This window comes from Tenrec ecaudatus, chromosome 18 (genome assembly GCF_050624435.1).
Source record: "Tenrec ecaudatus isolate mTenEca1 chromosome 18, mTenEca1.hap1, whole genome shotgun sequence".
NCBI classification, from domain to species: Eukaryota; Metazoa; Chordata; class Mammalia; order Afrosoricida; family Tenrecidae; genus Tenrec; species Tenrec ecaudatus.
Genome location: NC_134547.1, coordinates 37,346,110 through 37,363,120, shown reverse-complemented (window position 1 = coordinate 37,363,120; position 17,011 = coordinate 37,346,110). Strand labels below are relative to the sequence as shown.

Genomic DNA, 17,011 nt, shown 5'->3' with positions numbered 1-17,011 from the left:
GGTCCTCTCCACTTTTCTATCAACAGACAAGACTTTTCTTTTCTAAGATGTGTATACTTTCCTTTTTCCCTTTGGACTTGATTTTCCCATTAATGTCCCTCATCACTCTGGTAGGAATGTCTGCCAGTCCAGGGCGGCCTTGTCACACACCTGCAAGCCATTATTACTTTTATGGGAACTACTTTTTTCAATGCTTCAAGACATAAAATTGTAGATCGCTGATTGGCAATATGACCTCTAATATAAGTATAATAGTGAGAATTCTGGTTTCAAGTGACAGAAATCAAATCAACTTAGCTAAAATAGTTTGGGGAGGAGAATTTGACTGTTGGGGATATCATGGAATTTCAGAGCAAGAATACAGCTAGGCCTCAGGAAAATTTTGGAACCAGGGAGGGTAAAACCTTCAGGGATCATTCACCAGACTATAATTCTCTATCTGTGCTCATGTTTTATCCAGCCCCTCTGCCTTTTGTGATTCTTTGATCTATGTGGGAGAAGATGGTGCCGACTCTGTTCCCACATCTAGCCCTTTTCTAAATATCTCTATCCAAATTGGAGAAAATCAGAACAGCCCACTTTGTATCCGAAGTGTATTTCTGAACCATCCCCCTATGGTTGAGTTTAAGGAGGTTGGTAGCTAGTGAATGGGATAGGCCCTCTCATTTTAGGCTGCTTACATTGCTTTGGGGTTAAGGTCACTGAAGTAGGGCAGTGTGAGCCTGCTTAAGGTCTCTGCCCATTGAATGGTAGAGGTCATTACTTGCTTCTGGGTATCATAGGAAATGTGGAAGAAGGGAGGTCGATGAACTCCACTCTAGGTCATGCAAAGAAAGCGTACTCACTTTCTTGGGACTTTTTCCTTCCTTCAGTTAACTCAATATGGGCAAAGAAGAAAAATTGAATATTCTTGCAAATACAGAAGCATAAGAGTGCAGTTGAAGTATGAAGAAATAAGGAAACTAACTGGTGAAATCAGGTGTAAGGGATCATAGTGTGGGGGTAGATTGATTAGGGGCTGGCCGATCCCTTTACAGTGCTTATTCTTAGCGAATATTCTTATCCCTCTACTATAGAGTGAAAGTGTCCAAAGAACAAGAGTCCAGAATACCAGACCGGCATCAAAATGGTGGGTGAAGGCCCCTATCTTATATCAGATCTGGACCGGAGAGGCAGAAGGAGGTCCTTTTCTGAGCGATATGACCCCAGCCTGAAGACCATGATCCCAGTACGGCCCTATGCAAGGTAAGCAAAGATGTGACTTAAAGGCCTTTTTAGGGCAGTGTCCAGGCACAACCTCTAGGGATCAAGACAACTAGTTTATTTCTGATCTCCCGTTTTTCTGCCTGTCCTTTTGTCTGTCCATCTGTCTGCACATGATGCATTTCTTGCCTCTTCTTGCTTTGGATGAGAGTTAGACAATAGTTAATGTTTAAGGAGCTAGATAATAGTTCATGTTTAATGTTCTTTGCATATACCAGACCCTATTTAGCTGCTTTGTATTAATATATATTTTAAAGTTTTCCTGGCAAATACTTCACATATCATACAATTTAAGAATTCAATCATCTTAAGAGTTGTACAGTCATCACAATCAATTTCAGGAAAATTCATTGTATTTGTTGTTGTCGGCTTCCCAATTTCCCCCATCCCTCCCCTGCCAAACCACTATCTGTATAGATTTACCTGGCCTGGGCTTCATCTGCAGAATACAATACAAAACACAAGCAGGAAGCCAGACAACAAACAAACAACATAATCTCAACAACAATGACTACACACAACCTAGAAAAACCTCAATTAAAAAGAAAGCAGAAAACAGAAATAACGTCAAAATGAGTCAAAAGGGAGATCCAACGATATGGTACTACATTGTAACCTACATATATTTACCATAATTGACTTTACAATGCTTTCTGATAGCAAGGCTCTGCACATACTTGGCCTCTGTTCAGAAGGGATTCACCAGAGGCTTAATAAATATGTAGACCCTGCACATGGATTTTGGGCTTTCACTGTCATCTGTCTTCTGCAAACCAAGTGTTCACAATTTAAGCTCTCATACCATTCCCTTCTTTGTATTTGGGTTTTATTATTTATAATCCTGAGATCACAAAGGCTGGTGTGCTCATTCCATGCAAACTTAGTTGATGCCTCACTTAGTCGGATGCTTGTTTTAGGACCGTCCTTTAAGACCCCACCTGTTATTTTTGTCTGGTAACCAGGCACTTATGTTTTCTTTACCACACCTTGCTATAGCACCAGCATCTTCTGTGGCCTTTCCATGAGTGTGAATATCAAGAAGGGCCATGTAATACAAACTATTTTTTTCTTAGATTGGGGCTATAATTAAGTACAAGCCCCAAATCCTTCATATACCAGTGGTTTATATATTTCACTGGTTCACTTTTGAGACATAATTATCATTTTATTGTAGAGAAAATTATAAATCATTCCCAGGGGCAAAAAATAAGTCTATTGACAGTGTTGTTAACGTAGCCAATGGTATAGAATTTGAAAACACCACTGAGAAATAGAAATACAAGTATGGGCTGGCTTCAGACCACAATGCATGAATTATTGCCTTGTACAGATTAAATTCTTAAGTGACTAGACACTATTTGCACCAACAATGGGAGTTGGTAATAGGGAAACCTTTCAATAGCACTCATTCACAAAAGCAGAAACATGTCATAAAAAAGAAAGTAGGGCATTAAAAGAGTAAATATATGACATTTTTGTACCACCAGTCACTGGGCATTCTCAAAGCAAGAGATCCGAACCAAAGTACAATGGCCACCAATTCCCAAACCCTGGATAGCAGTCGTCTGCTTCTTCCCAAATTAGCGCAGTTAAGCCTTAAGTCCAAGGGAATATGTCCGTTCCTTAAATCTGCTAGAAGTGAGTTTGAGATAAAGTCCAGGTCTTGTAGTGGGGTCTCAACATGGAATCCTTTTGGTGTGGCCTGTGAAGGATGTTGTGCAACTTGAAAGGAGAGTTTAAAGTCCTAGTAGTCTACAGCACATGACTGGGTTCACCAATGGCTGGATCGAAAATAGGTGAAAAGTGTCCAATTAGGAACATAGGACTGCACCTATTCTTATTGTCCCCTTGGGTATAAATATTATTAAACACGTTTTTCCAATGTAAGGTTGCACAACCCGATTTATCCACCAACAGAGGTGTAATGGCCTTCTCTGTAATCTCCCCTTATGTCCCTCATCTTAACTTGAATTTCCAGTAAGGTTAGTTCATCACTCTTGTTGGGGTGTCTATTCATTGTTCATTAGCACCGTGTTCTATGACAACAAGTGAATCATCTTCTCCTCTCTCTGAATAATGAGAAACTGAACCCAGCTGGGCTGAGCTCTTCACTGTCACAGTGATTGCTCAGAGGTGACTATAAGGAGGTGATATGTGCTTCGTGGGCAGGCTCTCTACTTCACTGCTTGGGAGACCGTGTTAGAGGATTGGATGCCTTCCTTTGTCTTAGCGTTGATCCCTACAGTAGTGGACTCATAATTTTTGTCCTTTTGTGATTGACTGACTTCACTTAGCATAATGGTTTCCAAATCTATCCATGTCAAAAGATGTTTCATGACTATTTTTTAGGGTTGCATAGTATCCAGTGTGTGTGGGTCCCAGATTTTCTTGATCCTTTGAGCTGTTTCCAACTTCTTGATATTGTGAACTGTGCTGCAATGAACATGGGAAAGCATATGTCTGTTGGTGTTCTGTCTCATTTCTTTGAGGTACATGTTTGGCAAAGGTTATTGCTGGGGTGAATGGTATTTCTGTTACTAGTTGTTTTTGGACCCGCCACATCAATATCTACATCGGTTGTACATATTTACAAACCCATCTTCAGTGTATAAGAGTTCCAATATGTCTGAAGCCTCTGCAGCATTTGTTGTTATGTTTTTTTATATTTGGCTATTGTTATGGTATAAGATGATAGCTCTCCTTTGTTTTGATTTGCATCTCTAGCATGCCTAGTGGTTTTCAGCCTTTTCACTTGAGTGTTATCCTTTGCAAATTGTCCATTCATGTTCTTTGCCTGCTTTTCCATTGAATTGTTATTTTTTTCTTGTTGAGGTTTGGCAGAATTCTATATATTTTAGTAATCAATCCCTTAGCTGTTGGGTCATTGCTAAAGGTATTTTCCTAATCTGTGGGCTCTTAATTTACTCTTTTGATGAAGTCTTTTGCTATGCACAGGTGTTTTATTTTTAATAGCTCCCACTCATCTAATTTTTTTTTATTTTGTGTACACAGAATCTTGCACTTTGTGTTACTTCTTTTACTATATTTGGTAGTCTGTATGTACCCTGCAATAATGTCCTTAAGCTTGTCCCAATTTTGTCATTGCTTATACTGATAATTCTGGGGTTTACATTTAGGTCTCTAATCTAGCGTGATGTAGTTTTAGTGCATGGGGTAAGGTATGTGTCCTGATTCTTTCTTCTGCAGATGGAGATCCAATTTTCTAGTACTGTTTGTTTAATAAGGTATCCTTTCCCCAGTATTTTTTGGTTTTGTCAAACATAAGTTACTTATAGGTGGATGCTTTTAGATTTTCTATCCTGTTCTATTGGTCTATGGAGCTATCATTGTACCAGTACCAGGCTGCTTTGGCAACTGTGGGTGTTTAGTAGGTTTTGAGGTCGAGTAGTGCAAGACCTCCTACTTTGTTCTTTTTGTGCGAAGTTCTTTGCTTATCCTGGGACCCTTCCCTCTCCATACGAGGTTGCCAATTCTTTAAAAATTCAAGTTGAGATCTGGATTGAAATTGTTTTGTATTTTTTTTCTTTAGGAAGTATCAACATTTTCACAAGACTACATTTCCTTTCTGTGAACACAGGATATTCTTCCATCGGTGTAGGTCTATTTTGGTTCCTTATATAATGTTCGTTGTACTCTTCTTTGTAGAGGTCTTTTGTTTTGTTGGTTAGATTTAGTCCTAGATATTCCCACATTTCTGTGGCTATGATAAATGGTATTGTTTAATGATGCCTTTTTGGAGGTCTCTTTCCTGGAATATAGGAATTCAATTGATTTCAGCTTGCTCATCTTGTGTCCTGCAACTTCATCATATTAATTGTTCACAATAGTTTTTTGTGTGGAGTCCTTGAAGTTCTCTCATTATAAAGTCATATTTTCTGCAAGTGGGGGGAGTTTTGCTTTTTCTTTGCCTATTTGTATTCCCTTGGTTTCATTCTGTTTTCTAATGGTCTGGTTAAGACTTCTAGTATGATATTGAATAAGACCGGGTGAGAAGGGAATGGAAAAAGGTAAACACATGGAGGGTTCAATAGGATATTGTTGTTGATTTCATTGTTTTTAGAAGAGCTGTGTGAATGTATATAGTATGTTTCCTTAAAAACAAAACAAAACTCCTCCAGATTCTTTATCCTTTAAACCTAAATACTGAAAAATTAAAAAGAGGAGGAAAAGTAAAATTAAAATAGACTTGAAGTCCCTAGTGACAAGTTAATCTAAAAACTAGATTGTGAAAGGGGGGCACCCACCCTTCGCAAGATCCCACTTTAAGGGAAAGGTTCTCAGTTTTGCGACATTGAATATGATGTTGTGCGTTGGATTTTTGTATGTGGCCTTTATTATGTTGAGGAATTTTCCTTTTATTTTATTGAATTTGTTTTTAATCAGAAATGGGTGTTGGATGTTGCCAAATGCTTTTTTCTGTATCTATTGATGTAATCATGTGATTCTCATTCTTTGTCTCATTTATGTGATGGATTACAATGATTTCTTATTGAATGTTGAGTCATCCTTGTCACCCTAGTATGAATCCCAGTTGATGATGATTTTTAAAATATATTGTTGGATTTTGTTGTGGATTTTTGCATATATGTTCATGAGGGATATTGCTCTGTAATCTATGTTTGGGGTCTTTGCCTGGTTTTGTTATCAGGGCTGTGCCCACTTCATAGAATGAGTTTTGGGCATTTGCACTCTCTCTCTAATCTTGAATGGTCTGTGTAGAGTTAGTGATATCTCTCCCTTGAATAATTTGTAGAATTCCCCTATGCTGCTCTCTGCTCATGGGCTTTTCTTGGTTGGAAATTTCTTTCTTTCTTTCATTGCTTGAAACATTTTAATATATCAAAATACCTGCTTTAGTGACATGCTACTCCCAACAGAAAATAACTTCTTTGTCATTAACATGCTTTAAGTTGACCAGCCAACTAGTATGTCTACACCTGTTTGTGTATGTGTGTACAAGTCCATGCGTGTCCTATAAATGCCATAAGCCAAAGTCACAGGATCTCAGGTGACTCCTGTGGTAACCTATTTAGCAGATCCCAGTCCCTTCAGAAGGGTGGACAAAGAACCCCTCTGGTGCCTTGTCTGCCCAATTCCTTCTCACAAGGAGACCATGACCTCTACCCAGATTCTGTCTCCTAATAATGTTCGTTTGAAAAAAAAAAACACATGCATATCTGCACATTTAAATGTAAAAACACTACTCTGCTTTGTGTTATAAATGGAAAACCAAGCAATAAGACCGTTTTTTTCCTTTTAAGGTGGGAGTATATCCATTGTTTTCTGAGTTTAATCTAGGCCAAGGCAGTTTGCCCCAAACAGGCATTTTGTGAGGAAGACATTTCCTTACCTTCCTCCTTCCCTCCCTCTCATTTTAATGAAAAGTTGATTACATTATTTTTAAAAATTGAAATTTCCCACCAAAAGAAGGAAATCCTGACCTAACCACCTCATCCTCCACTCCTCCCTTCAAAAACACATCGGCTCTCTGTTGGGATAACTATGCCTACTGGACAAATACACCTGATTACAGGGAAGCAGTGGTTATGGTTCCCAGGCCCTGTCCCCAGCAATGCACGACTCCCCAGTTTTCCAGAAAGCTAGAGAGAGAGAGAGAGAGAGAGAGAGAGAGAGAGAGAGAGAGAGAGAGAGAGAGAGAGAAAGAGGAGATTAAGAGCATGACCCCTCAATTCTGGATCCCAAAGAGCCAAGTACTATTAATTGGGCACGAGGAATAAAGAGAGACTTTAACATCTGCCTTTTTGCTTACAGCTAGTAGGAGGGACTGGGGCTTGATGGCTGGAGGTCTACTCCACTTAGTTTTCATACCGGAAGGGCTCATTGTCGTGAAGAAGACACGTCCCGATGAGGTCTTCTGTCCCCGAGAAGGTGTCATGGTTGGCGGAGTGGTGGTGGTCTTCAGAGTAACCCTTCTTATCCTGGCCTAGATTGGCAGAATGTTGGGGGTTTTGTGGAGTCCAATGTCCCAGGCCCCCTTTGGGGTTGTAGGCTGTGGATGTGGTACTGGTGCTGCTTGCTTAGTCGCTACCTGAAGTAGTACTGAAAGACTTCACAGAACACCAGTTTGTTGGGGTCCGGAACATGGCAGCAAGGAAGAGATACATGTCACCGTTGAAACCATCAGACTGGAAATTGCAGAAGCCGTCAAAACTCCACTCGGGCAACTCGTCTACAAACTTGAGCTCACAGTCCAGGGGGCGGGTTTTTCAGCATAGTATTTCTCCAGTGCCATTGACCCAGATATACTATATGCATCTTGGAGTTTTTTGGCCTGTGGCAGAGCCAAGTACATCTGCTTGATGCCTTTGTTCAAGTGGGAACTTGCTGAGGTGGCCATGGTGGGAGAAGTTCTGGTCAGCGGTAAAGGGCAGTTATTCAGCAGGCATCTCTGCTCTTTCACTTTAAGAAACTTTGGTATAGTTAGCTTTTAAGTTGAGTTTTCTTGATTCTAGGAAGTGCCAGATATCCTTTCTAATGGCATTTCTCTGATTGTTGCTGAGGAGATCTTCCTGGGCTTATCTGGCAGCTATAGTATCCAGTTTCTGTATCTGAACATTATCTTAATTTGAACTCAACCCAAAGCAGAGCCTGAGTTGAGAATTTGGATGCAGGACAACCCTCAGTAAGACAGATTGACCCAGTGGCTGCAACAATAGGCTTAACCATATCAGAGATGGTGAGGAACATACAGGACCAGATACTGTTCTATTCTGTTATACATTACATCACCTTGAGTTTGAGTTGACTCAGTAGCAGCTAACAATAAGACAGTTATTTTGGAAGTGATACCAGGAAGCAGAGATGAAATTTAGGGAGACTGAGGAATGGAAGGAGGTAAAACAATATAGATGTGTTTAATTAGTGTCCTTTTTGTAGGGAACAGGCACTGGATTCTACTAAATCCTTCAAAATGTACAGTTTTCCAGCTGAAAGATGGGAGGGGGAGGTTTTGACCTATGGCCTTCCATCTTTCATTACTTAAAGATTAGTCCCAGGGCCCATCACTCCCTGAATGTATAGGCTGCATTTACATCCAGGAAGGCTCCCAAACACAGTGAAAAGAGCCCCAGCAAACATTTGATATGAAAACCTATCAGGGTAGGCCCGAGCTTGCATATAAGTGACATCGATAGCTGAAGTCAGAGGTCAATGTGTAAAGAAGGCGTAACTCAGGTCACTTTTCCAGCATCTGCTACAAATATGGGCTCTTATGGGATCTAGCAAGTAACAAAAACTCAATAATTGATAGCTACTAGTTTGCACCTCGTTGATTCCCTTTTAAATGGTGCATAACTAAGGGCAAAAACTGTCCTTTCTCTAAGTTCTTTTTCATGTACTTCAAATGTAGGTCCCTTGGCAGGAGGGAACCTCACAACAGCTGGAATCAAATGGACAGAGGACAGGCTATAAAAGAAGAGGGGAGAGCAGATAGCTCTCTGCTGAGTGGTAGCCATGCGGATCTGGGGTGTAGTCCCTGGAGAGGGTGCAACCCTGTCAGAGGGATGAGGTTTACTGATGGGGAGGGGCAATGTGGAAGTGGGTAGAGGGAATAGTCAAGTTTGGAGGTATCAGAGAAAACCAGCCTCTAACAACCAAAGGGTTTATAGGCACAATTTACAGTGATATAAAGGTTATACTATATAACCTTTATATATATATATATCATGTTATAGTATATATATATGTTATAGTAAAGCCATAGGAGATAGGAGAGAGAATAAAATAAAGGAGTCAGACACATTACATCGTAGCATGCTTACCTCAGCCCCTCTTGGTGGTCCACATGAAGATGGGAAAAGAAAGAGATAGGGTCTTTACTAGCTTGGGATATTTATAGGTAGCCACAAGCCATGCATATTCATTAGTTACATATGTCACAAGGTAACTACAGTAAGATCCCTGAACTCACAGGTGAGGAAACAATACTTGTATTGGGGGAAGATATGAGGGGGGTCGGTGACACAGTGGGAGGAGATAACAAAAGGGAGATAAAATCAATCATGTACTCACTTTAAGGCAACATAGCTATTAGGGTAGAATCTGTGGGAAAGATATTTAAAGCAGGATAATGTACTAGAACTTTATCTCTAACTTACCAAAGTGGCGTGTTTTTTTTTTTACCATGGAACACTAGCTTTCCATATTTCATCTATTATAAGTTAGGGAATCTAGTTCTGGTCATATTTCCCTCAGTGTTAGATTCCCACCTGGAGGGAACATAGGTTCATGTCTGTTGAGGGGAGATGAGGGAGGGATGACCTCCAGATGGTGGGGAGGAGAGACTGAGGATGCTTTTGGGAACCTTAGATGTGTGTGTGTGTCTGTGGGAGGGTTTAGTGTCGTGTAGTGGGTGGGCAGAACTGACCTAGGGCATCTGGGGGTATCCTGGGAACCCAGGTTGGGTGCCTTAGAACACTGGGACACTGAGTCCTGCATCATCGAGGTATACAGCCTGCTTCAGAAGCTGCATTGTTGGGACCCCATGCGGGAACCCCACTGGGTGAACTTGACAACCTCAGACACACTTGTAACCTAAGGTCTTAAGCCAGAATACCCATGATGTCTGAGGAAGCAGAAGACAGCTGTACCAAGAGTGGTGTACTGTTGGTTGGCAGATAAAGAAGATCTTGCTACATCAATGCCCTGTATATTGTATTAATACATGTACTATTCTGGCAATCCTGTGACAACCATTCTGTTATAGTTTGCTTATGCTTGTGTATATTAGGGTGTATCTCAGAGGTGTGCTGCCATTGGGGTCACCCTTTTGAAACTGTGTTATTTGTTTCTCTGATTTCGGGGAAGGAAACCCATGGACATTGACCCCATAGGGAAAGAAAACATAACAAGGGCTTTGGGGGAGGGATGAGCTAGAGGGGTGTGGGAGAGAAAAAGGAAATGATGTAAAGAAGCCCACAAAGAAAAAGTATGTTTGGAGACTGATTTTGGAAGTAATTGTACAACTATGTTTGACATAATTGAAATATGGAATTATATGACATGTATTAATTCCCAAGTTACAGCAAATTAAAAAAAAATGCTTAGAGCCGGAAATGAGTTCTGGGTTCGCACTAAATCCTACCTCCAACTTAAGAACAATCAGTTCTTACATTACATCATGGCCCTGCTTGATACTCACCTTCATGGAATGATCACTGAAGAAAAGGGTGCTAGAGCAAGATATGGTGAAGAAAGCAGATGGTGCCTGGCTACCACTCAGAATACTGTCTGAGGACTTAAAGGCTTTTATTCAAATAAGCAGCCATCTAAGTGAGGAATCAACTAAGTCCGTACAGAAGAAATACACCAGCTTGTGTGATCCAAAGGTGACAATTACAGAATTTGAATATGGTGCAGAGAAAAGTATCAGAGTTAAAATTATGAACACCCAATTTGGAGAAGGCTCTAGAGGACAGTGGGAGCCCAAACCCATCTGCAGAGTATCTAGGCAGATCTGCTTTAACAAAGGCAAGAGTCCAGAACAGCCTTACTATCAGGCAGAGACTACTATAACCTTGATTAAGTTGGATTGAACTTTATCTGTGGCCAGTTGACCTCCCTATAAACACGACCTGAATTTGTACTGTGTGTAAATATTTCCTAGTTGTTCCACGACAGAAATTTCTTCCCTGGCTTTTTGAATGTTGCCTTTTACTTCTAATTTTGTCTTTATACTAATACGATCTTATTCTTCCCACCTTAGTGCAATTTGTTTTTAATTGTTTTCTATTGGGTTTCCCAGCTAAGTACAGGAGGAGTGGATGTATAATGATAAGAACTGATACAAGGTGTTATAGGGAATGCAGAGGTGGGGGATGGGTGATAGGGAGGAAAAGGGGCTTTGGGGAGTAAATAATGAAGGCAAGATGGGGAGGAGGCACTAGAACTGATTGTGATTGCACAACTCAGTTTGGGGGAGATTTAGCCAAGGGCATGAGGGGTGGAGGTAGAGGAGGCGCTAAAATAGACATGGTGATGATTATACAATCATATGATTGAACTATGCAATTGTATTATATGCCAATTAGGTGCCAATAAAACTGTTAGTAAAAGTTGTAATTTCAGATAGTTAAATTTATATTCCGAAGTCTAAACTACTAATCAATTTTCACATCAGTTTACTTCTCCGCTGATCCTTTATTTCCCGTTCCCCTCCATTTCACCCAAGTCAGCACCCATCAAATGCCTAACCGGTTTTTTTGTCCTTCCTCCTTTGTCCACCCCACTTTAGCAAAATCCAGAGTATGCTCCCTTTGGTATCAAAGTATGTATCTTGTGTTTTTTCCCCATTATAACAGTGGTTGCGTACAATATTTTACCTTTTGTGATTGTTTAATTGTCTAATTGGTGGTGTAGTGGTTATGTGTTGGGCAGTAGTTAAAAAACTCCAGCCATCGTTCAGGAGAAAGAGGACAGTGGACTACTGTAAAGAGTTAAAGTCTTGGAAGCTCACAGGGAGAGTTCTATCCTGGCTAACAGGGTTGCAATGAGTCAGCATTGACTTGAAGGCATTGAGTTTGAATTTTTAATTTCACTTAACATATTCTTTTCTAGGTTGATTCATGTCATGAGTTACTTCGGGGTTCCATCATTATATCTTAGCAGTAGATAACATTCAATTGTGCATATGAACCAAATTTCTTTGCCATATCCATTCTTCTACTGCTGGACATTTGGTTGTTTCCATGATCTTGCTGTTGTGAACAGTGGTGCAATGAACATGAATGTGCATATTTTTTAATTCAAGTTATGGCTTTTACTTCTTTAGAATCGGAGACTGTAACCGTTTACAGGAGTGGAAAGCCCTGCCTTTCCCCGAGGAGCTCTTGGTGGTTTTGAGCTGAGTAACCACTACACCACCAGGGTTCTTAGTAAAATTTTGTTTAAGATAATCCAACAACATTTGCAGAAGTACATTGACAGAGAACTGCCAGAAGTTCAGACTGGATCAAGAAGAGGACTCAGAATAAAGGGTATCAATGCTGATGTCAGATGGTTCTTGGCTCAAAACAGAGAATACCAGAAAAATTTTACTTGTATTTCATTGACTATGTAAGGTATTTGACTGTGAGGACCATAATAAACCCTAATAAACTGTGGATAACCTTGAGAAGAATGACATTCCAAAATATTTTATTGTGATCCTGTACCCGGATCAAGAGGCAGTTGCACACACAGACCAAGGGAACACTGCATGGTTTAGGAAAGATGTGTATCAGGGTTTATCCTCTCACCAGACTCATTCAATCTACATGTTGAGCAAATCATCAGATAAGCTGGATGAAGAAGAGCACAGCATCAGGATGGGAAGAAAGCTTATTAACATTGTGTGGTATGCAGATGATATATCCTTGCTTGCTGAAAGTGAGAAGTAATTGAGGCACTTGCTGGTGAAGATCATGTATTGTAGCTTTCAATATAGATTACAACTCAATGAAAGGAAGACCAAAATCCTCATAACTGGACCAATAGATAACATCATTATAAATGAAGAAAAGACTGAAATTGTCAAGGATTTTTTTCTTGATTGTATCCACCATCCATGCTTATGCAAGCATCAGCCAAGAGATCAAAAATGGTACTGCATTAGGTAAATCTGCTGCACAAGACCTCTTTAGAGTGCTGAAGGGCAAGATTATCTCTTTGAAGAACAAGGTGTGCCTGACCCAAGCCATTGTATTCTCCACTCCATCATAAACATGTGAAAGTTGCACATTGGATAAGGAAGACTTTAGAAGAATAGATGCTTTCAATTGTGATGCTGGAAATGAATATAGAAAGTACCATGGACTGCTAACAGGACAAGGCAATCTGTATTGGAGAAGTAGGCCAGAGGTATCTTTAGAGACAAGGATGTCAAGACAGCATCTTACATACTTTGGGCATATTGTAAGGACAGACCAGTCCCTGGAGAAGGGCAACATATTTGGTAAAGTATCCTCAATGATACAGATTGACATAGTGGCTGCGTCAATTGGCCCAGGTATAGGAACAATTGGGAGGATTGCACAAGACAATGCTGTGTTTTCGTTCTGTTGTGCACAGGGATGCTATCGGGCAAAGCCGACTCAATGGCACCTAACAGCAACAACATAACTCTGGGATTTACAAATAGGCCTTTGGTCAATATTGAATTTGTTTTTGTACATGGGTCAAGTATGAGTACTGTTTCATTCTTCTGCAGAATGAATGAAGCATTCATTCAATTTTGTCAGAATAGGCAATTCTCATCCCATTTAATGATTTTTTGACCCTTTGTCAAAGATCTGTTTTCTGAAGGTGGATGGTTTTATTTCCCTTCTGGGGTCTCTAAACTGTCCCATTGGTCTTTATACTTATTATTGTTCCATATCTGGCTGCTATAACTAGTGTGTTTTTGTAATAGGTTCTTAGGTCAAGAAGTGAGAAGTTTTCTACTTTGTTCTTCTTTGTAAGTTCTTTGTTCAATGCAGGTTTCATTCCTCTGCATACAAAATTTGTGATTTTTCACAAATTTTTAAAAGAATGATATTGGGATCTGGACAAGAATTGCATTGTATTTATAAAGGTTTTCTACTTGGTAAAGATTTATCATCTTAGAAAGCTGCTGGGCAGTTCTATTTTATCCTATAAGATTACTATGATTTGGAATTGACTTGATAACAGTGAGTTTAGTTTGTTGTTGGTTTTTTTTGTTGGATTCTATTGGCCAGTATTTTGTTGAGAATTTTTGCATGTATTTTCACAAGAGATATTGGTCTGTAGTTTTCTATCTTGGTAGTGTCTTTTTTTTTTTTTAACAATTTATTAGGGGCTCATACAACTCTTATCACAGTCCATACATATACATACATCAATTGTATAAAGCACATCTGTACATTCTTTGCCCTAATCATTTTCTTTTCTTTTTCTCCTCTTTTCTTTTTTTGCATTTTATTAGGGACTCATACAACTCTTATCACAATCCATACATATACATACATCAATTGTATAAAGCACATCCATACATTCCCTGCCCCAATCATTCTCAAAGCATTTGCTCTCCACTTAAGCCCTTTGCATCTGGTCCTCTTTTTTCTTTTTCCCCTCCCTCCCCGCTCCCCCTTCCCTCATGTGCCATTGGTAATTTATACATTGTTATTTTGTCATATCTTGCCCTATCCAGAGTCTCCCTTCCCCCCCTTCTCTGCCGTCCCTCACCCAGGGAAGAGGTTACATGTGGATCCTTGTAATCAGTTCCCTCTTTCCAACCCACTCACCCTCCACTCTCCTAGCATCGCCCCTCCCACCCTTGGTCCTGAAGGTATCATCCACCCTGGCTTTACCTGGTTTTACAACCAAGTTTAAATTCACTTTATAAAGTGAGTTTAGGACTTTTCTGCCCTTTTATATATTCTAGAATAATTTGTGTAGAATTACTGTCAATTCTTCTCTGAATAAACAGTAGAATTTTTCGGTGAAACCATTTGGCCATGATTTTTTTGTTGTAAGTTTTTTAATGACCTTATCTATTTCTTCTTTAAATTAGGTTTCTTGAGTTTTTCTATATCAGCCTGTGTTAATTTGGGTAGACTGTGAGTTTCTAGAAATCTGTCCATTTCATCTAGGTTTTCAAATTTGTTAGAGTACAGTCTTTCTTACTAATGTGTTATTTTTATTTCATTTGGATCTGTTGTAATATCATGCTTTCGTCTGTAATTCTAGATATTTGCATCTTCTCTTTCTTTTCCTCTCTTGAGTTTGCCCCTGGTTTGTCAATCCTTTCAAAGAAGCAACTTCTTGTCTTTTAAAAAAAATCATTTTATTAGGGTCTCTTTTTATACCATTCCATACATCAATTTTGTCAAGCATTGGCCTAGACCCCTAAGGAATGAAGGTCTGGGTCACCCCACCAGGCAAAAAACCACAGCCAGCTGAGGTGCTTGCTGAGGAAAAAGGTAATACAGAATGGGTAGTAGAAGAAGGTAGTTCTACTTATCAGTTATGGCCATGTGATCAATTGCAAAAGTGAGTTTTGTAATTGTCAGTATATTTTCTTTGAATACTGGATATCTTTCCTTTGTTCATGTATGATATATCAGACTAATGTAATATGGTAACTTGGGAGTGGGGTACTGATTAAACAAATCATAAGATGGGGAGTAGATTTTTTTTGACATCTTCCTCAGGGTTGTTTTTCTTCTTTATCTAGCCAGAGGTCAGATAAAGCCACACTTTACTCGGTTGTTTTCTGGGAAAAATATGGGAAGTAGGAAAATAGAAAGTTTGTAAGCCCATTTGCTTTCAGCCATTACAATTTGAAATAGGTTTAGGCCATGCCTGCAAAGAAAGCTTTGAAGAGATATGCCCCACCGAGTGCTTTGGAGCACTCAGGAACCAGTGGTCTTTGTCAGAGCTGGAAAAAAATCTGGAACCATGAAGAAAACTCCCCTGTAGGACTAAATGTTAAAGGGAGCCTGAGAGCAGGCTAAAATGCTTTCTAGGTGACCACGTGGATCAACTTGTTGAGTGGACGTGGGAGAAATGCAACAATAAAGAGACAGGTTGAGTCTGACCACTGACAGCTGTGGACTTGGCTTTCAGGAACCAGAGGAGAAGTCGAGAGCAGGTTGACTGGTCTAAGGTCTAAGCTTCATGACCTAGCCTGAGGGGGTGAGGGGGTGAAGCAGCCAACATTGAGTTGACCAGGACCTGACCAGATGAAGAAATTTTTGAGCCTGTGAACTGGTGCATATTATTGTCGACTTATGGATGGCCTGTCCAGATTTGACTTTGCTTATGGATGTAGACTTCACAAGGTTCCAACTGGAATGAAGATTCTTCATGTCAAAAAATAAGACTATCTCCTCAGAGCACTGGGTTGATATAAGTGGGCAGTACTTAAATTGGATACCCAAAATTGGGAGGATAAGTCATGAAGTGGTTGGCTTACAAACTTTCATAGATGGGGGAACATATTCACAGGATTATAGGATTAAGGTGTGTGTGTTACTTAATTGCAAATGTGAGGCTAAAGAATTATGTACAGGTGCCAAGTTGGCAAGGGTGGACTGAGGTAGTTCATTGTGCCAACTTGGCCGATAAACACATGTGGGGTTAATTGAAGGGCAAAGGGATAAATGGCTCAGTGAGCCTTGCCTTCCTAGTTCTCGGGTCTCTATCTTTATGATGGTTGGACCAGGTGCAGCTGCCTTAGTCAGTTCTCTGCTTCAGCTGGCAAGCTCATTTTCTGCAAGACATCTCCAAGAAGAAGCCACATGGAATCCACTGTTTGTATCATGTTCCTCATCATTCTGAAGCTGCTGGTTTGATAGAACGATGGAATGGGCTCCTAAAGACACAAGTATGGTGCCAACTAGGTGACAACAACTTGTGAGACTGGGGCAATGTTCTCCAGGAAGCTGTGTATGCTCTAAACCAGTGGACAACATATGGTGCTATATCTCCAATAGCCAGACTTCATGGGTCCAGGAACCAAGGGGTGGAAGCTGGAGTGGCACCACTCACTATTACTCCTAGTGATCTACTTGCAGTATTTTTGCTTCCTGTCCCAGCAACCCTATGTGATTCAGGCTTGGAGGCCCTGGTCCCGAAGGAGGGAACTCTCCCACCTGGAAACACAGCACAGATTCCACTGAACTGGCAGCTGAGAATGCCCCCTGGCCACTTTGGGCTTCTCATGTATTTGGATCAACAGGTCAGGAAGGGTGTCACTGTACTGAGTGGT

The 17,011-nt window shown here is 40.2% G+C and overlaps 1 protein-coding gene across 4 annotated transcripts in view; it reads left to right on the top strand.

The window, feature by feature from the left end:
* The first annotated feature begins 1,126 nt into the window (after positions 1-1,126).
* Positions 1,127-17,011, top strand: part of ABCC12 (ATP binding cassette subfamily C member 12) — a 96,416-nt gene continuing 80,531 nt past the window's right edge. For all 4 annotated transcript variants that reach the window (XM_075536381.1, XM_075536378.1, XM_075536380.1 and 1 more), the window contains exon 1: positions 1,127-1,245. In XM_075536381.1, the coding sequence (XP_075392496.1) occupies positions 1,127-1,245 (119 nt within the window). The remainder of the gene's footprint in view (positions 1,246-17,011) is intronic.